The sequence below is a fragment of the Centruroides vittatus genome, unplaced genomic scaffold, assembly GCF_030686945.1.
Source record: "Centruroides vittatus isolate TY-2023 unplaced genomic scaffold, ASM3068694v2 scaffold_861, whole genome shotgun sequence".
NCBI classification, from domain to species: Eukaryota; Metazoa; Arthropoda; class Arachnida; order Scorpiones; family Buthidae; genus Centruroides; species Centruroides vittatus.
Window position 1 is genome coordinate 6887843 of NW_027122718.1, and position 21247 is coordinate 6909089.

Here is a 21247-nt window from a genome sequence, read left to right on the forward strand (position 1 = left end):
CTACATTGAAAAAATGAATTTTATATTATTTTCATATTTATTTTTTCAAATAAAATAAACAAAACAGCAACTATGATGAAATAAATAAAACAATAATTGTGACAAAATAAAATGGCAACTAAAAAGTCTGTAATAATGGAAGAACAGTGGTCTGAGAGACCTGAAAAATAGTCCATAGTAGTAGGAGTACATTATAAAGGAATCTGTTGCAATGAATGAGTTTTATTATAATTTTCCTATAATTTTGCTAGACCAACGTAAGTGATCCATAATAATGCAAGGTCTGTAATATTGAGTCTTTATGTACTTATAAAGACACACAAGTTTTATTTTAATGATACAACAAAATTTCTAAAAATAACGTATTACATATAAATTTAAATACATACTTTCTGTACTGGACTGTGTTATTTGAGGTACTGCAGTTGCAACATGAAGTAAACGTTTGGCTCCACCACCAAACAACATTCCCCATGTTTTCTCTGTAAAATTTTGGCTAACTAGTCTATATAAAATGTGGCAATCACAGGTAGCTAATGCATAAGTTAATTGACTGAGGTATGTAGCAATATATGCTTCACATAAAAGTGTGTGAAGCTTTGGAGAATCTTCATCTTTATCTCGAGCCATTAAAGCACGTAAAGAATGTACACCTAGAGGAGGGAAAAATAATAAGATAAGATACAATTTTATAAAATTATCAATACAAATAAAATATGAAAAAATTTAAGAATTTAAAACTAAAATAAAATTCAACATTAAAGCTCTTACAAGCATTTTACAAAATACACATTTATTTGGCCTTATCTAATGCTTTTAAATTATTCTAAATCTTCAGAATAACAATAAATAATATATTACTTGCACAAAATACATAATAAAAGTAATAAAAATATGTTGTAAAACTATTCAGAATTTAATGTAATCATCACAAATATGAACTGAAATTTCTAATAAAAATATACAGTATGGTTTTTTACATGAGGATTGCATAACAGCAGGTACAGCAGAGTCCGAGAAACTTAAAATTCCATAAAAATTAATCTGATTTTTACCTCTATAACTTAACACTAGGGTCAAATAAGGTATTGTTACTCATTGGTGATACTTGTTAATAGCATCAATTTCATGTATTAACAAAGAATGTAACTTTTTTCCAAGATGCCATTGTAAAATGCTACAACAGGAAAGCAACTAACTCAAAGGACCCACTGAATAGCTAATACTTTTTTAAATTAAAATTTAACTACAAATATAAATAGTGACTATTGGTACATATTTAATAAGTATATAAATTTGCACATATAATACCTTTATGAAAATTTTGCTATTTAGACTTGGATAATTGCTATGCCATAAAAATCATTTTCAGTAACTCGTCATCTTCTTAGTCTACATTAAGTCATGTTTGTAGGACTCTACTGTTCTGCATAAAACAAAGCTGTTTCAAAAATTCAAAATTTGTGCACCACTCAAAGTACTCCCAGATGATTGTATAGACCAGCAATTCTCAAAATATGGGTTGTGTTAAAATTTTAATGGGTCGCTTTCAATTTAGAAATACTTGTAATATTTGTATTACTGAAATATTCTTTAAGAACTAAGAACAACAGATTTATCTGTTAAGTATTGAAAACTTTTAACAACTTTTTTCTTATAATTATCATTGAAATTTAGTAATAAAGTTAAGATTATAGAATGTGTGTGTGTGTGTGTATGAAATTAATTTCTCTTTTCTGTTTTCAATAACATCAAAATATAAGATTATTATACGTGAGGTCATAGTCATAAAACCATTTAAGTTGCAATGGTTTCAAAAATATTTCCTTTGTTTATTCAAACTTTTAAGTTTATTGTTATACATAACAAAAAATTATAAAAAAATAAATAATGGATGCGAAATATTGTCATTGGGACACTCCATTTCTCTTGCATGCAAGAGAAATGGAGTGTTCCCAATGACAATATTTTGCATCCACCTACTGCTAGGCAATGAAAAGATACTGAATAAATAATGAATTAATTTTGACACAAGTAGATCAATAAATGACTTTTTGTGTATATACAAAATGAAATTGATAATCTTACAATCTAAACAGTACATTTTAAAAAAGGGTTCATTAATATTATAAAAAAATTTGTAACATTTTTCAAAATAAAATAGACTCCTGAATAATTTTGAAACAGTCTATTTTATTTACAATCATCAGTCTTGCATTTTTATTAGATAAATTTCAATAATAAAAACTAAAATTGAAATAAGTTATTTGTTACAAATCAAAATTGGCCTGATCATCTCTTAATAGAAATATACTCAATGTTACATTTCACACACAAAAGTTATCATCAACAATGCATAATTTTATTTTGTTATATAACATACAGTGACTCCAGTTTACAAGGTTTTGTAATAGTTCTGCGAGCCAGATATTTATAATATAAAATTTTTAAACATCCAATTTCTAACAGCTTTGTATAAACAACACCCGGATTCAGTTCGAACTTCAAACATATTACATCAAGCTTGCATCAGCCAGACGACGGTATAAAAAGTAGTAGTACCCATTCCTCAGGATGGACATCACTATATTCCTAGGCCCGTATAATCAATGACATATACCTCCAGCCCAAAGCCACCCTATCTGCCAGCTCTCCGACGGTCTTCCCATTCTCAGGCAAATGTCTTCAGGATCCATAATCCAGCATAATCCATGATCCATGAACAGAGTAATCATCATGATGTATTAACTTAGACCATTTTGTAAACTCTCTCTCTGCGACCAAGATTTAGACTAGAGTAGCCGACCCTCGTATCATGAGGTGCATAGGAAATCTGTTTCTTGGGATATATCTTTGTATTGTTAATTGCGTATAATCGCTGTATCTAGCCATAACTTTGTAATCTGCTGTATCTTAGTTTAGAGATATTAAATTGTTGTTGTGTTTATGTTAAACCTGTCTATTCCTGAGAAATGGCCAGCACCTATTGACTTACTCACCTCCCTCCCACTCGATTACTTGCCCTCCTAAAGCTGTCCATTGACGTAATGACGGTCCTGACCAGACCGTGCCGGTAAGTGGGGCATAGAGATCCCCTCTCTAACCCCCTCGGTTCTCACATTCACAATTTGTAAAAACAAGTTTGCTTACATCAATTTTGCACAAAACAAGACCATACCATATATATCATTTTTTGAAATACCTATTTATATTATAAAAATATACAGTAGACCCCCCTATAACACAGGTTCATATAACACGGCAAAAAAATTGTGATCATGTTCGTATAACATGCTAAAAGAGACTCGTATAACACGGTAAAACATCATCACCCACTCCCGTCATGACAGGATTGGTCGAATCTGGACCAATAGCAAACACTGCACAAACCGTTAAGTTTAAACGAGTAGCAGACCTACTAAAACCATTTATTATTTAACGGCCATAAAAGTTATATTTATATTAATGTCTCCAAAGTTCAGTAAATTTTTCGCAGAAAAATAACTTATTGGGAAACATGTGCCTGCTGTTCGACAAGCTGCTCTGCGATGAAAACAAGCTTAAACAATGGCGTCGTCAAATGGTGCACACTTGGTAAGTAATTCTACAATTTTTTGTTTATAGCATAGTTTATATGGATTATTCCCAAAAAATTATACGTAATTTGGAAATGTTGAGTAAAATTAGTCTAGAATTGATTAATTTTATGGAAGAAAACTTTTCAAACAACCGTAGCTCCCTAAACTGCATATGTGCTGGGCTGTGATTGGCTCACATATTTAAGTGACTCGTACAATACAGAATTCATATAACGCGGAACGCATCTACCGTGTTATGGGGGGGTCTACTGTATTAAATAAAACTTATTTCATCAAATAATTTATGAAAACAAAGTGAAAGTATTATACTAAATATCGAGAAGGGAAGTTGAAAGTTCCAACTTGTTTCTATTTCACTATATTTAAATTTCATACAGATAAACACAGAAAATGTTTTTGATTCCTTGTAAACTGGAACTGATTTAGTGATGATGTTATAATTTTGAATTAAATAACTTAATAATTTTTAAATTTGATTTTGGATTTTAAATTATAAATAATAATTTATCTGTAAACTTTGTTGGAAACTGTTGATAAAAATTTTGAATTTAAGATTTAATGAGATTCTAAAGAATTTAGTCTGAGTAGATGAATGACAAAGCAGCAAAAATATCAAAATGCCTGAAAATTGCTTCTTGTGATGCCAAAAACTATAAGAAAAATGTTAATACTGTCTATTGGCATTATTATTTTTTACTTAAAATAATACTATAAGTACTTTCGACAAACTACAAATTGTCTTCTTCAGGTATAGAATAATGGAACCTTACAATTTAAAATAAATGTTAAAGTGTTCCAAATGGCAAATTTAAAATGTATTCCATAAATGTGTCAATACATTGAAAAAACAATAATAATAAATAAGAAAGAAATAAAAAATAGTTTGTCAAAAGTACTTATAGTATTGTTTCAAGTAAAAAATAAATAATGCCAATAGACAGTATTAACATTTTTCTTAGTAATAACATCAGAATACTATTCTGCATATTAACAGTCCAACTCTAACTTGATTTTTCAAACTAATTTAAACTATTAAAAGAAAAGAACAAATTTATCAATGCAAGGAAACACCATGCAACAATTTAAATCTCTATTATTTCTTTACCTTTAATATTCACTCATAATTGCTAAAAATTATCAAGTCTATTTTCTCTTGTTAAAAAAATTATTGCTGCTATATATTGAATATAATATGTTATAAAAAAAAATATTGTATATTAAATATACCTGGCCATTTGCTAGGCTGAGTGGACGGAGAGAGCCTTTCTTCTCCACTACTGAATCTATGTCGACGGATATGGCCTGCTAGTAAATGACTATTCTGATATACAACACTAGAGCTGTAAATTAAGAGCAGTAAAGACATATTATGTAAAAAACTTTAATATTAAGTGTAAAAAAATTGTATTATTCAAATATAAATAATTCAAAATTATATATAGGCATTACACTCCTACAAATCATCGTGTGTATCAAACTCAACTATTAAACAGATTATTAGATTTCATTCATCTTTTTTCTTCATTTATATTCTTCATAATTATTGATAAATTCAAAAACAATTTACAATTGATGTTTAATATTACAAATAGCATATTAACTAAAATGATGACATTGTAACAGTAAAGAGAGGAAATAATAAGACATAAGAATGGAAGTGTCTGCAACACATATATGCAAGCATATACCAAAATAAAACTGCAGATATGTGACAATTTGTATAACAAAAGTATACACAATTACAGTAATATGTATTAAAAATTCTGATATTACCATCTTTTGATTATCAGTTAGACATGCTATGTTACGTCAGTTGATGATTCTACGTTTATGATGTTAATTTGATAATTTATCAATTACGTATATTTCAATTTACAATCAAAATGCATCATAAAAATGTAATAAAATTTTAACATCTGCTTCCAGTTATGCATTATCTATGGAAATTAATATTTCTAATTATGCATAACTAAAAACATTAGAATTAATGTCCAAAGTTGTTGTTATGTTGGATATTTTCAGTTTTGTATCAAATTTGGTTCCCAAGATAATATTTACCATCAAAAAAATTATATTTTTCCATTATGTTTGCTGAATGGTAATGTTTTAATTATATTTAATATATTGTTATTACTGTTATTTCTATACTAAATTATATAATAATAATGTGTTATTACCAAAAAAGGTTGTTATAATTAATTTCTCTAATAATGCTGATGCATTCATCTCACTGAAATTATCAGAATTAACAAAATGTTTCATATACTTTTAATTTTATGATGGCACTATTTATATTCCCAATTGATACATAAATGTACAGATATGTAAACCATTAAATATATCTTATGTCAATATTAATTAAGATTTCAAAAGATAATAAGCAGAAATGAGAATTCACTTGGCAATAATGAGGACAGTTGTGAAGTCTGTGGATTAATATGGCAAACATAACAAAATGAAATGTTGATCACTTACAATACATGAATGTACTGCTATACAAGCAATTATTTATTGTGACCTCGTCACAATGCCGGACTGCAATTTTTAATCATATTCTTAATTTATTCAATTTAAAATATATATTTTTCATCTCAAATTTGTAGTGTCTTGCCCCTGTATGTACTGTATACATCATACTTTTCCTGATAATAACAGAGTCATGCAAGTCATCTATGTAACTTCATCTAAGGAAAAATTTTTAAATTAAGCTCATATGACTAACCAGTCTAGACTGGAAGTTCATATATAGTTAATCAGGACCTCCTGCACCTAAGCTTTCCATACAGGGGTTCCTACTCAAATTTTTCTTTTAAATTCCATGACTTTCCCTGACCAACTTCATACAAATTCCCTGACTCTTATGTCCATTACAGTATGGCACACTGGAAAAGTAAAACAGTATTTAACTTACTATGCACATATGCTATAGCCTTTTCAACTTTTTAATTAGTTATTTTTTTCTAATTAACAGTTATATACATATATTTTTTTATAATTGTCAAATTATTAAGACTAAAAATAAATTGTTAAATTAAGAGAGTTTATCCTGTTATTAATCCACAACCATAAATCTACATGGCTTTGAAAGAGAAAAAAGCCATTATTTATTTATTATTCATTAACAAATCATGTATAATACATGTACAAAAGTATATATTTATTAAATTTATTCCTTAATAAATTACCTGAACTTCATAAAATATTAATTAACAGGAAAATAAATCGAAAATCAAAAAGTATTTAAATATGTTTTCTCTAATTAATGTCATATGCATTAATAAAAAATGTGTGATAATGTGTTTCTATGAATTAGAACTTTGTTGGAAACTTATAAATGAAAATTTAATATAAATAAGAATTATAAATTAGCAGTTCTAAATAAAATATCATTTTTAAATGAAAACAAAGAATACAGCTGAAATTGTAGAAAGAAATAAGTTAACAAAAATTTATCATTAAAAAAAGTAATACAATCTATTCTATTTGTTAAATCTATTTGATAAATTTAATAATTAACTATAAAATTTTCATTAAATACCTTATAAAATTTTCCATTGCCAAATTTCTTCCATTGTTTTGTTTTACAACAAAATTGTCGCTATCACATAATGATTGATATATACAAGCTGATAATGAAGTACTTAAATCTCGTAATATACAAACTTTGGAATAAGAAGTGCTCGTCATAAATGGAGGCATAGCAATTTCCATAATAGTCAAAAGAATATCATGAGTCATTGCCTAATTAATAAAATATAAAAAATATATTGTATTAATTTTATTTAAATAAAAATTATTTATATACATTTTATTAAATTTATTTTCAAACAAATTATAATAATTTGCATTAAAAAAATACAAAAATATAATTTTTACTAAGTATCTTTAAATATTATATTATTTTTCAGTTGATCTAAATTTAAAAAAATCAAAGGCTTGTTCGAATTTTCGAATAGCTTGAATTAATAAAGGTATTTGTAACAACAAACATTATTATAAACAAGGTCAAGCACATATTTTAACCCCCTCATTTGGAAAGAAAGAAAACTTTAAATAAAAAATAATACCAAAAGCCAATAACCTATATTACAAAATGCAATACAAACAAGAAAAATCTATACACATATATTGTAAAAATTAATAAACTGTTATAAAAAATAATCTACTTTTTTAAAACCCATTCTTTTAAAAATTCTGTGCACAGCCTAATTATAAATTTTGCTATAACAAAAGCAATTCAGTAAATTACAATGTAGTAAATCCAGATCCTATAGAGCACTATAGAAAGTAAAGTACAGTGGTACCTTGACTTACAAGTGTTCCAATTTACAAGTTTTTCGAGATACGAGCAGTCTCTTAACCGATTTTTTGTTTTGAGTTGAGAGAGAAAATTTGGGTTATGAGTCAGCTTCAGATACCTCACCACTAGGTGATGCAGCAAACACCACAGCAAACCATAGATTAAGAAAAAGAAGATGGAAAACCACCACAATTTCGTCATTTTTGTTACTCTTCCAATGTCTGAAGGCTAGATAATAGAAAAACACATGATTGAGTGATGTAGGCATTAGTTCACTTTCCATGTTGTGCGCGGTGCCACCGACTCTCATCTCTCAAATTTTCCATCTTTTCTTTCTTTATCTATGCAGCGAATGCCACAACATCTGCAAAACCAGTTTATTGCAGTATATTCTATTGTTTTTATACAATATTCATTATTTATAAGTACATTTTTCTTATTTAAAAACATGTAACAAAAATTTGTAATTTTTGGGGTCCAGAACAAATTAATGGCATTTCAATTCATTTCAATGTAGAAAATTGATTTGACATATGAGTAATTTGAGTTACCAGTTCTGTCACAGTACGAATTAAACTTGTACTACTGAATATGCTGTTTTATAGGCTAAAATAATTTAAGAATGGAAGTTTGAATTTTACTAATAAATTTTTATGATTTATATTTTGGGCTTATTGAATTTTAATTATGAAGAATTTTAAACTACCAAGCTGCAATATACAGTATATTTTCTTTATAACTACCCTCAATTTAGCAACTCATCTTGATAAAACAACCAATAAAGAAGGTTCCAGCCAATCTAATCTATAAGCACAATGCTCTTTGCTTCAATACAGCCTCAAATAATGTCTCAAATAGTCAGTCTTCTCAGAACAAATGTTTGAACACAACCAATAAATGTGAAAAAAAAAATTATAAAAAGAACTTTTTCTTTCCAGCAAGAATATTTAATGATTAGACAAACTTTTTCAGGCTGATTTAGTCTAATTTCAGGTCTATATTCAACTTAACACACATTCTGTTGATTAGAACATGATCTAATATACATTGGTACTACAACAGATTGATTTCCAGTATATTAAAAAAACATAAATATGACATTGAGAAGAACAAACAGTGCACTTCAATACCATATAAATGCCCCTGAAATGGGTGTTAAATCTAAACTCAGAGAACCAAAATTGATTAAACAGAACTTTAACGACAACAATACCAAACTGAAGATTTTTAAAGCAACAACAAATGAAAACTGTATCAATCACAAGAATTGCAAATCAATTGTCAATGGCTTGAAGATCATATTAAGACAATCCTTGGGAAAAAGGTGAAAACAGTGACCATATGTAACTACTATTTCTCCTTTTTTTATATATAATTCATTTTTCTTTTTATTCTTGATGTAAATAGAATTGTTAATATTTGTAAATCAACCAAATTTGACCAATCAACTAAACCAATGTAAAATTTAAAAACTAGTGTACAGTACATGTCATAGAACTATCCAATGTTCCAAAATAGTACACAATATTGTTATGTTGAATATAGACCTGAAGTTAGACTGTAAATTAGTCTGAAAACATTTGTCTAATCATTAAAGACTAATTTACAGTCTAACTTCAGGTCTATATTCAACATAACAATATTGTGTACTATTTTGGAACATTGGATAGTTCTATGACATGTACTGTACACTAGTTTTTAAATTTTACATTGGTTTAGTTGATTGGTCAAATTTGGTTGATTTACAAATATTAACAATTCTATTTACATCAAGAATAAAAAGAAAAATGAATTATATATAAAAAAAGGAGAAATAGTAGTTACATATGGTCACTGTTTTCACCTTTTTCCCAAGGATTGTCTTAATATGATCTTCAAGCCATTGACAATTGATTTGCAATTCTTGTGATTGATACAGTTTTCATTTGTTGTTGCTTTAAAAATCTTCAGTTTGGTATTGTTGTCGTTAAAGTTCTGTTTAATCAATTTTGGTTCTCTGAGTTTAGATTTAACACCCATTTCAGGGGCATTTATATGGTATTGAAGTGCACTGTTTGTTCTTCTCAATGTCATATTTATGTTTTTTTAATATACTGGAAATCAATCTGTTGTAGTACCAATGTATATTAGATCATGTTCTAATCAACAGAATGTGTGTTAAGTTGAATATAGACCTGAAATTAGACTAAATCAGCCTGAAAAAGTTTGTCTAATCGTTAAATATTCTTGTCGGAAAGAAAAAAGTTCTTTTTATAGTTTGTTTTTTCTTCCATATTTATTGATTGTGTTCAAACATTTGTCCTAACAAGACAAGTTATTGGAATATGGTATATCCCAATAATGTACAAATTTATACTTGCTATATACAAGCATATATAGTATATATTACTCTACCAAAATTGTATAAGTTAAATATATTAATAAAATTAACAATACATTATTTATACAATTAGCAAAATTATAATATTTAGTTAGTTAAAATTTGAAAGCTGTTCTGAGTTAAGCTTTAAAATTTGAATTTGAATTGTGTTGTCCTGTAATTTAATAATGCAGAAAATAATTGAAAATGAAGTGCACAATTTTAAAATCTTCATAATGTAAATAAATTCAATTTAGCTTTGCATTGCATGAGTTTAACAATTTATTTTTATGAATGCACTCACTATTTACAAATAAAAAGGAATTACCTGAAGATGATATATAGGATCTCCAATTACAATTTTTTGGCTTGCAACACTTGCAGCAAGAAGAGGTAAAGTAGTTAAAAAAGGGAGAGGAGATAATAATTGCTGTTGAGACCTTTCTTGTTGTAATTCTTGTAAAAATAAAATTAATTCCATTCTAACTGCTGCTAGTCCACCTCCATGTGCACCATGCAAACTGCAATAACCTAACAAAGTACGTATAAGACTTTCATTTGCTTTAAGCCACTGTTTTCGATGTGTTGCTTTATGAAGCTTAGCTTCAAAATCTAATTTATCTGATAAAAGGATTTCATGTAATGTGGGAAGTCTCTCTCTCTGACTATCTGAATTTTCAAAACGGAAACTAGCTGATCCAAGTCTTTCTCTTGTGATTTCACTTTCCTCCACTGAAGTACTTATTGATCCTTCCACTAAAAAGATAAATATATATAAGATTAACAAATATACATGAATGTAGATTTTCAAATCATGTACAATTACAATCACTTGGATTATATCAACTTAATTTGTATATTCAATAATTCATAAATGACAAATGTAAGAGCATATTTATTAGGATTTATAATTTTGCCTAAATTAACAGAAAATAAATAAATGCAATATAGTAAATTTTTATTTAAAAAGATTCTGAAATGGCTTTAAAATATTAATACTATTTTAATTATATACTTAAATTTAAGCAAACTCATTAACATATTCAGTCCCAAAGTGCTTTGGAGTGTCCTGCACTGCCTCGCCCAATACACTGAGGATGCTCACATGCATCCTAAAAATTTGTTATATTACCACTCAGGGAAATTTTATCCTTTGATTACAAGAAAGTTTAGTTTTATCTTTTATTGTATATTTCAAAGAATGTATTTCATCTATTGATTTTGTATTAGTATTCTGTGTGTTAATTTTTTATTAAAATGTCTAAGTGTCACTCAGGCCCTATTTTTTTCAGGAAAAAAGCATAACAGCAAAAATTCCTGACACTTTTTACATATGTATTATAATTAAACAAAAAATTTTAAAAATTTTCAGCATATTGATAGTAAAATTTATTTTTATACCAACAGTAAATATGTTGAAGAAATTACAGCTTAAATATGTTAATAAATCCAAATGTTAATTAGAAGAATCTATTAAAGTATATAACATAGAAGCTACTAAAGAAGGTCCATGTTAATTTATTATCCTAAAATTTTAATTATGCAACACACTACATCGAAAATCCACTTGTTATTGATTTTTAGAAATTCAATGGTTCTTTATTTCACATTTCTAACTTCAGTAAAAATGAAAAGAATTTAATCGATCAGACTTGTAATTTATAATTGTCACCTTGTTTAGTTAATTACTAGTAAAAAAAGTTTTAAATACCCATCTGTTTTAATTTGACAATGCCTTTTGTTTTTATATTGAAAGAAAATTTTTTATTTTAAATGCTAGAATGAGAAGACATGAAAATAAAGATGTTTAAAAAATAGAAATCATATGTTTTGCTTATACATTCTTAAATTTTATTAAACAGTTTAGTTGTTTTCAATCCAAAACAATTAATATGCTAAATATTTTGTGACTAAAATTCTTAACAAACAAGAAAAACTCAAATTCTTATTAAAGCATGGAATGAATAAATCATAAATGTTTAATTGTTCAGAAAATTCAATATCCAATCCAAGACTAAACACATTTTTTTCTCCTGGATCTCAGTGAGAGTTGATTCTCAGCCAAATTTGTCTGGTATAATGAGAATGGAAAACTCCCAAATTAAAATGATATCAAACTAAAAATACATCAGTCAACCAGAACAAATAAACATTGTGAGTACAGTATTAATATTATTTTTCAAATGATAGTCTCATTTTATCAACAATTTTGTTGTTTTTACAAAGATATTTACTAATTTTTTTACAATGAAACAGCTTTCTATCAATCATGTCTAAAGAAAAAAGTCAAAGCAAGCTCTCAAATTTTGCAACACTAGCAGTTGTGAACAGTTGTGAAAAACTGCTAAAATCTGGGTTCCATAGTAAAATGTATAAAAATATATATGGGAAACATAGATGGAGGTTAGTTACATAAAAACTCTTCTTCATCAACATACAAAATTTGAGAATGTTGCCTACAATATGCATACTTTTAATCTTGTATCAATATTGGAATAATCTAAATTTTGCATGTCAATGTAGAGCAGTTTTTATGTAACTAACCTCCATCTATGTGGTCCATATGTGTTTTTATACATTTTGCTGTGGACTTTACATCAAGAGCCAAGTTGGTTTCATTGAATTAGGGCTGATAAGATTAAGATTTATATATTCCATATTCTCTTAGACATGTAAATAATTAAGCTTTATTATCTTAAAATAAGTAGGTTTCAAAATTAAATATATCCCATATTGTATTTATTAATTCAATTATTTAATTAATTAAATAACACTATTAATAATTCACAAAACTAGAGTCTTCTTTTGTCCTTTCTCACACCTCAGGAAATAATACTCTTACAGCAAAATTAATCTTTATTTAGAAGCTACTTGTCCACCTCAACATGCAAAACATTACAAATCTTCCTTCTAGTGATGGCACAAGTAAAAAATATTTTTTACTTGTCATCACCGGAGAGAAGATTTTGAGAATTTACATTTATTGTCCTGGCCATTTTTAACAAATGACTATTAATAATTGGTAGTATTAAATAATTTAATATCCATTTTTTGGCAATATTCAATATTAATAAACAAAAATTAGTAGTAATAATCTTATTTATATTCAAATGAATACAAACTTACCTGTATAAGATGTAGTTGAATATGCTGATCCATAATTACATAAATCACGTAGGGCACTCACACTACTTTCTAACCATATGTACAACTGATAACGTAGCTGTCCTCCGTCCACTTCAAAACCTGTTGCTAAGGTACTTAATTCTTCCATCATAATCTGAAAATATTATAGTTAAATCATTGTTTTAGTTTTTTTATTTTAATAAATTAATTTTATTCTTGTTCGTAACATACAGTATTAGATTATTATATATATATATATATATATTACATATGTTTATATATATATTAACAACAAACAACAATAGTTCTAGTTCAGTTCTATAAAAATTCCATTGTTATAATACAGAACAAACAGATTATGCTTGTAAGATAACTCACATACAAAGCCAAAAGAATTCTTCTGTGGTCACATCTTTATCTTAAGTTTCAAATTGGAATTGATAGAGTTAAGTTCACTCATTTAAAGTATATTAGAGAAACAAAATATATAATATTCCAAGTGCAAATTATATAAAATCTCAGATTTTGCTAAATTTTTTCTTTCATACTTTACTAATTTTGCTAACAGCTTAAACTGAATAGTTTGAAATGTAAAATGACTAATTATTTGCACTTGGAATTTTCTAATTTACCATACTGTACTTAAATAAAATAAACTTAAATTCATTGCTTTTAATTTTAAACTTAAGACTAAGTTGAAACTACAGAAGAAATTCTCTTGGCTTCATATGGTGTGACTTGCCTTGCCAGAATAATCTGTTCTTTACACAATATTCAATACTTCAATGCTTTCTATGTTTACAACTCTACAGTTTTTCAAAAACTAATTGCTTACATAACTTTAGAGTGTATTTTTTAATAATCCAAAAGATAAATATTTATTCCAAACCCCATACAAATGTAACAAATAATGATTATTAATCATGACATTCCTAATCAGTATGAGTGTTGAAATTTTAGAAATTATATCTTGTTTTTTCTGAAAGAAGTCATAAAACAAGGTATTCTCTACCTTAGGGATAATCCACAAATTACATGATGCTATTTTTATACTTTTCAACTACCATTCCACTCTATGTAATGCTGAGTAATGCTGTCAACACATACCTATTCCCAAAATTACATAATGCATATTCTCTATTAAGGAATAATATACAGCATAGGGTACTGAATGTTACATTATTTTATTAATAACACATAACATTCAAATCAATGACATAAATAGTATGGTTCACTATACAACACTTTTTTCTTTTGTATTAATTTTTTGGCAAATTAGACAAGTTAAAGGCAAATCTGAGAAGTTTTACAATTTGGCAAAAAATTACTGGTAGCTTAATTCTTATGTATTGAACTAACAACACCAGTCAATTTAAAAATCCTAGCGTTACATAGCATTTGGTAAATACCCCCTCTCCCTTGTAATGCACCATAACAATACATCCACCCATATCTGCATTGCATAATTTATGGACAGCCTCCATAGGAAGAGCTGTAAATATATATATTTATTGTTTTGTTAACTATAAAAGCCAATAGTTACTGAATGTGCATAAACTAATGCCATTTATCATTTTTCATTATTAAAAAGTGAATCATTTGTGAAAAAATTTCTGCACCATTACTGTATATCATATAGTGCTTTTCTTTAAGGGAATTGCTATCAATGCCAAACAATTGCTGTAATGTATCAGGCTATTTTTCTGCGACTGTTAATAATTAAATTTGAAGTAATTTGTTACTAGAGATAGGTGTTAGGCACCATCTCTTATTGAATTTAATAATAAATTAATATTTATTAAATAATTATTAATAATGACTAATAATATTGGGTTTGAGAGGTTTATATTTGTATATATATACATATCATGCCAGAGTAAAGCAATAGCCAGCTGAACGCCATGGTGGGTGATTATGGGGCTGTGGGCACAGCAGCTATTCCCAGTCAGCTCTCTGAGTAACTGTGGATCATTACATCTAAGATTAAATATGTCTGGAAGCAGAGAATCACTCACGGGTCCAGGTAGCATAACTGGCAATGCATCCACATGATTAGCGAGAATTGTGGGTTCAATTCTTTTCTTCCAGAACATTCTAAATTATACTTCCCACTAAAAGCTGGATTTTTGTTAAATTATACCAGGGGTCACCAAACTACGGCCTGTGAGCTGGATCCAGCCCACAAGGTTATCTCATACGACCCACCGCCACGAGCTAAAATATATTTATTTATATGGAAATACCATAGTTTGTACATAAACTTACTATGTAGAAAAAATTAAAATAAGTGTAAGTAAAAATGCCAAAATTAGTCCAATCTGATTTTTGCATCTGAGAGTAATATAATTTTTTAGAGAATCAGTGAAATAAAAAACACAGCAACTTTTTGCAACTTTGGATATCAGAGCACTTTTTGTGTAAGTACCTGCAATGAAGTTTCTAACAAAAGCAATTACGAGCTTGCTTCAGCGACCATGTTTGTGTACTGGTAAATAAATATGTTAGTTGTCTTTATTTTTTGTGTATTCAGTGTACTGTATTGAACAAAATAGTTATGCGGCCTGCGCTCGTCATTCTCTCAGTTATCTGGCCTGCTGTGAAAAAGTTTGGTGACCCCTGAATTACACAAATACACTTTTCATACATTCCAGCACTCACTTAATACATTGAACAAATGTTTTCAGCTTGATTTATAGGCCTTCTTCAGGTTAGAAGCTGTCCAAATATGAAAGCTATACAAATAGATATAGCATTTAAAAAAATTCCAACAATATTCAGATTGTTAATCAATGGAAAAGATAAAATAAATGAGAAAAAAGCTTCTGGAGTGTACACCATACCTCTAGAAAATTCTAGATTCATCAGACACCTAACCTATATAAGCTCAACTAACAGATCAATAGAGGCCAGATTAAAAGAGCATAAATATAACATCCTTAAAGACAATTATAACACTACCTTAGCCCAATATGCAAGCAAGCCCGAGGTATCCCCATGTTGGGAAGATTCAAATACTTTTCTTGACAATTTTGCTACACAAAAATTAAAAATAATTGAAGTCATTGACATCTATAAGGCAGCAAGTCAAAGGCTTTGCATTAACAAGAGAGAAAGCATAAACATATCGCAAGTATGGCAAGCATTACTCTCTAAATGTACTTATAACAAATAATAATTTTTTATTAACCATCCACTCCATATGCTTAATATTTATTATAAGTTATTTTATTTTGTTATCAAAAAGTAATTTTATTTTTATGTGTAGCAAAGTGCCAAGGATAAATTTATAAATTTGTTGATTAAATCAAACTCTTGACCATACAAATAAATTTCGGTCATTACAAATAATCCTTTTTTTAATAACCCAACTAGTTATCCAACAATAATCCAAATTTATTTGTATGGTCAAGAGTTTGATTTAATCAACAAATTTATAATTTTATTTTTATTTAAATTTATAAATATCAAACCACTATGTAATTAATTTAAATAACATTTTCAAATTATTCCATTTTGGAATGCATTACTACTTTGTATTTGATGACTTCTAATCTGAAGCAGGCCTATAAATCATGTCAAAATGAAATATTGAGTGAGTGCTGAAAACATACAAAAAATGTGTTTGTATAATTCGAAATTATTTAATAAATATTAAATTATTATTATTCAATTTAATAAGAGATGGCACCTAATGCCTACTTCTAGTAACAAATTACTTAAAGTATATTTATTAATAGTAGAAGAAAAATAGGCCAATGCATTAAGACAATCGTTCAACATTGATTAATAACATCAGGTTTTGAGAGGTTAATGAAAATATAAATTTACTTAATACAAGCAGTAACTGAATGACATAGTAAATATGAGTGAATAATTGGTAAACATGATCATCTTAAATTTGAAGCCGGATATTAAAAGAATTTTTTAAATCAAACAAGCTAATTTTTATAAATTCTACATTTGTTTAAAAAAATTTGGTCATGTAATTTTTTTATGAAGCTTGGAAAAATTCAAAATGGTGACTCACTTTCATGCCATTTCAAACTGGATAAACAGTTTTATATAAAACTATATACACACTGCTTAATATGTTCAAATTTAAAACTAATTTTCATTTGCTAGAAATGCTTTTCTGTCATGAAATAATGTGCATTTCTTAACTTTTTATGGTTTACAACATATAAAAGAATCATTAAAATCAAAGGTGACACTAAAGTAATGTTCCTTGTCAGTCATTAATTATGGTATTGTGTGATAAATCATTATAAAAAATCCAGCAATGAGTTGGGTAGCTTTCCTGGCATTAAAGTTAAAACTGTTTGTGATACCATCTCTTATGAGATTTTATTAAAAAATATCAAAAAGCTTAATTTTAAGGTTAAAGTTTAAAAAAATATTATAAATGTTAATAATGAGTAAAATCTTCATTAAGTCCAACCCTACTCAAGATATGATACATGACCCCCTCTATCTCCCCATCCCCACAATCTTTAACCAAAATTTAATAGCATCAATCCCCCTAATACCCAAACACCCCTGCAAAATTTCAGAAATTATTGACAAAAGACACAGGAGTTATTAAGCTTCAAAGTGGTAAACAAACTCGTGTCCCCCTCACACACATTAACATCAGTACATATAGGGAAAAATACCCCAAACTTTTTTTTTTTTGCATTTCTCGATGTTTCAAAGTCCCAAGTCCAAAAATGTAAAAAATCTTGGGAGTCATTTTTTGACTGATTGTCATACTTTCCCTCTGTTATATATAACAACCAGAAAAGTAAAATTAACTATCATTATTTCAAAGACATACTTTTAAACATGCAATAAATTTCAGTTGTTGAGCCATAATATCCAACTTCGCTTCATTATTTTTTTCTTCAACATTTACATTTTCTGTAAAAGATAATAGTAATTGTAGTAAAAGAAAACAATAATAAATTTAGCATGCAATTAAAAAGTTAAATTTTTTTATTCTTTTTTTTTTATCTTAATGTCATTACTTCATAGAATTCAAAACAAAAATATTCTCACAACAACATATAAATATTTTGTTTATATAATTAAACTACATAAATATCCCATAATAAACTAAGAAATCTTTTATGTTAGAAATTTTTATGTTTATTCTTTTATTAATAAGAAATGTTTTAATCTGAATTCATTTAAAATTATGTAAATACAAGTTAAATTAGAATAGTTAATTAAATTATGTAAAACAGATTTTAAAATGTATGCTTTGAATTAAAATGATATTAAGACTACAAGATTCTTATAAAAGCTATTTTGATAAAATTTAATAGAGCCTTCTATCATATGTAGTCATGTTCTTGTTTTAATGCAGTACTGATAAATTAAACATATGCTCAAAAACTGTAAAAAGAGATTATTTTGAAACAGATAAATGGGGGAAAAATGTGTCAAAAAGATATAAACATTAGGGTTTAGTTCATTTTTCATTCCTTTTTTATATTTTATTTATCAATTCACCTCTCACAGTTGTGATATAATCCCAAATAATCATTTGTATATCATGGTAAGCTAGTTTTGATAATTTGATTCAATTCCTGACATTTCCACAACATGAATAAAGGCAGTCAATTGTCTTCTGATGAACTTAACAAATGCAAAGTCCAGATTGCAGATGAACACTCCAAATGTTGAAATTGCAAAATCATTGAATAGGAGTGTGAGTAGAATAAATAATTTTTTCATAGATGAGAATAATTATGGAAAGAAGAGTACAGGACTTTCAAATGTTTTTAGCCAATATAAAGACAGACAAATATTGTATTGTGCAGCAACAGTTTCAGTTCTGCATCTGAAGTTTCAAAAGAATGTGATATAAATGGTCATATTTAAACCATCCAAAGAGTATTACAAAAATCACCAAACTTAAAATACAAGAAAGCAAAGAAGCCTCCTTTGACTAACCAGCACAGAGAGTGGGATTAGAGTTTGTAATAACAACGTCAGGAATTCATTTAAAATAACTAAAATTAAACTATTTATCTGAAAAAATGACATTTTTTCAGATAAATAGTTTAATTTGGATGGTCCTGATGAATTCAAGCACAACTGACATAATTTGAGAAAGGTCAAATATTGTTTAAGAAGCAAATGGGTGATGGATCAATGATGATTTAAACAGCAAAAGAACAGATCAGAAAATTCAATGCGATTTTCTGTTCCAGAAAAATGAACTCAATTATACATATTTATAGTAGAAAACAACTTAGTGAACATAATGGAGCAAATAGGTGGTTCTGCTTACATATTCCAGCAAAACAATGCTAGCTATCCAATCTACAAAAGAAGTCTTGATTTGCAGAACATAATATTCAGACTCTAAAGTGGTCTAGCAAGTTCCCAGGTCTGAATGTAATAAAAAATTTATGGGAAGCAATAAATGCAATACATTATTTTGTAACGTGTTATTTGTAGATTTTGTTCATATCATTTTGATACATCTATTCATCTCTATCTATCTATCTATGCAAAATAATTTTTTTAATATAATTTTTGAGTATCTACTTAATTTATTAATATTGCATTGCAACAAGTATATGACCATACATGATAGCTAGATGCTTCATTAAATCTTATTAACTTAGAATAGCTTTTAAGTTAAGTAAAAATCATTTTGTCATTTTGATGCAAAATATAAAATTAAAATAAAAATTAAATTTAAAAATAAATTATTCAACGGAGAAAAAATTAAATATTTCTAAAGTATGAAAAACCTCTGACTTCATAAAAAATTAGCATAAACATAGTTATATAGACACTTAAAAATCATTTAAAATCTTTCTATACTATCAAATGTTAATTTAATATTTTTATTATAATAAATTAACATTATTTATTATATTTTTATTAAAATCTGCATATATATTCAGGCATGTTAATATGTTTTGTATGTCAATGTCAAACTTATAAGAATGATTTATGTTCAATAAAATAAAAATTACTGCCAATCTTATTTAAAGATGAGACCTAATATGTTTAAAATCATTTATAAAATACTAATCGTTAAATTTATAAACAGTGTAAAGATATTTTTGTCAATTTTTTAATTGAAGTTAATGTCATAACCGTCTAATAAATTTTATTAATGATTAAAAAATTTTTGAAAGAATGGAGTTTCTATATTAATATTTACTTAAAACATAATAAAACATTAACTAAATCACAAGATTTATCACCTTCTTCTGCTTCTTCTTCCTGATGAGTTTTCATTTCAATTCCCATTTCTTCTTCGGAACCATCATCAATTTTGAAATCTGGCTCTTCATCTTTAGTTGAAGATAAAGCTAAAGGTGTACTCCAATCAAATGCAAATGCTGAATCTGAGACATTTTGTGAGCTTGTGGGCTGACTCCAATCAAAATCTTCAACTTTATTAGAAGTTCCAATATTACTTATTATGCTTGTTTGAACTGTATTATTTACATTATTAACAATAGTAGAAAATGAAATAGGACTATTAATATCAGCACTTGGTGAAAAATCTGAGTCTACCAAAACATGATTAGGTAGACGTGATAAAACTTCTAAAGCTAGTGCTGGACAACCTGCACGGAAATGTGCATGAGCTGTAGTAAAAAACAAACGTCTTTCTAATGGTGTAATGGCATCTTCAAATTTTCCCTAAAAGAAAATTTTAAAATTCATTATAACATTACAGTAATTCTTTTCTATTGATAAAAGTGTTCTAGTAAAAATTATAAATGAAATTACATACATATTTAGTTACACAAAATTTAATCTACAGTATGTTCTTATTTAATAATATGGTTCAGGTGGAGTGTGTTGTACACATCACATGTACCAGTGCATAGTGCTGTGCTACAGGAAACTTAT

At 27.3% G+C, this 21247-nt stretch overlaps 1 protein-coding gene across 2 annotated transcripts in view; it reads right to left on the minus strand.

Annotated features, from left to right (window-relative positions):
- The window catches only part of Rbcn-3A (Rabconnectin-3A), a 161001-nt gene that overhangs the window by 41845 nt on the left and 97909 nt on the right, over positions 1–21247 (minus strand). For both annotated transcript variants that reach the window (XM_067288460.1, XM_067288459.1), the window contains exons 35-41: positions 20590–21034; positions 18198–18280; positions 13385–13538; positions 10587–11014; positions 7138–7340; positions 4827–4939; positions 390–653 (exon numbers count right to left, since the gene is read on the minus strand). In XM_067288460.1, the coding sequence (XP_067144561.1) occupies positions 390–653; positions 4827–4939; positions 7138–7340; positions 10587–11014; positions 13385–13538; positions 18198–18280; positions 20590–21034 (1690 nt within the window). The remainder of the gene's footprint in view (positions 1–389; positions 654–4826; positions 4940–7137; positions 7341–10586; positions 11015–13384; positions 13539–18197; positions 18281–20589; positions 21035–21247) is intronic.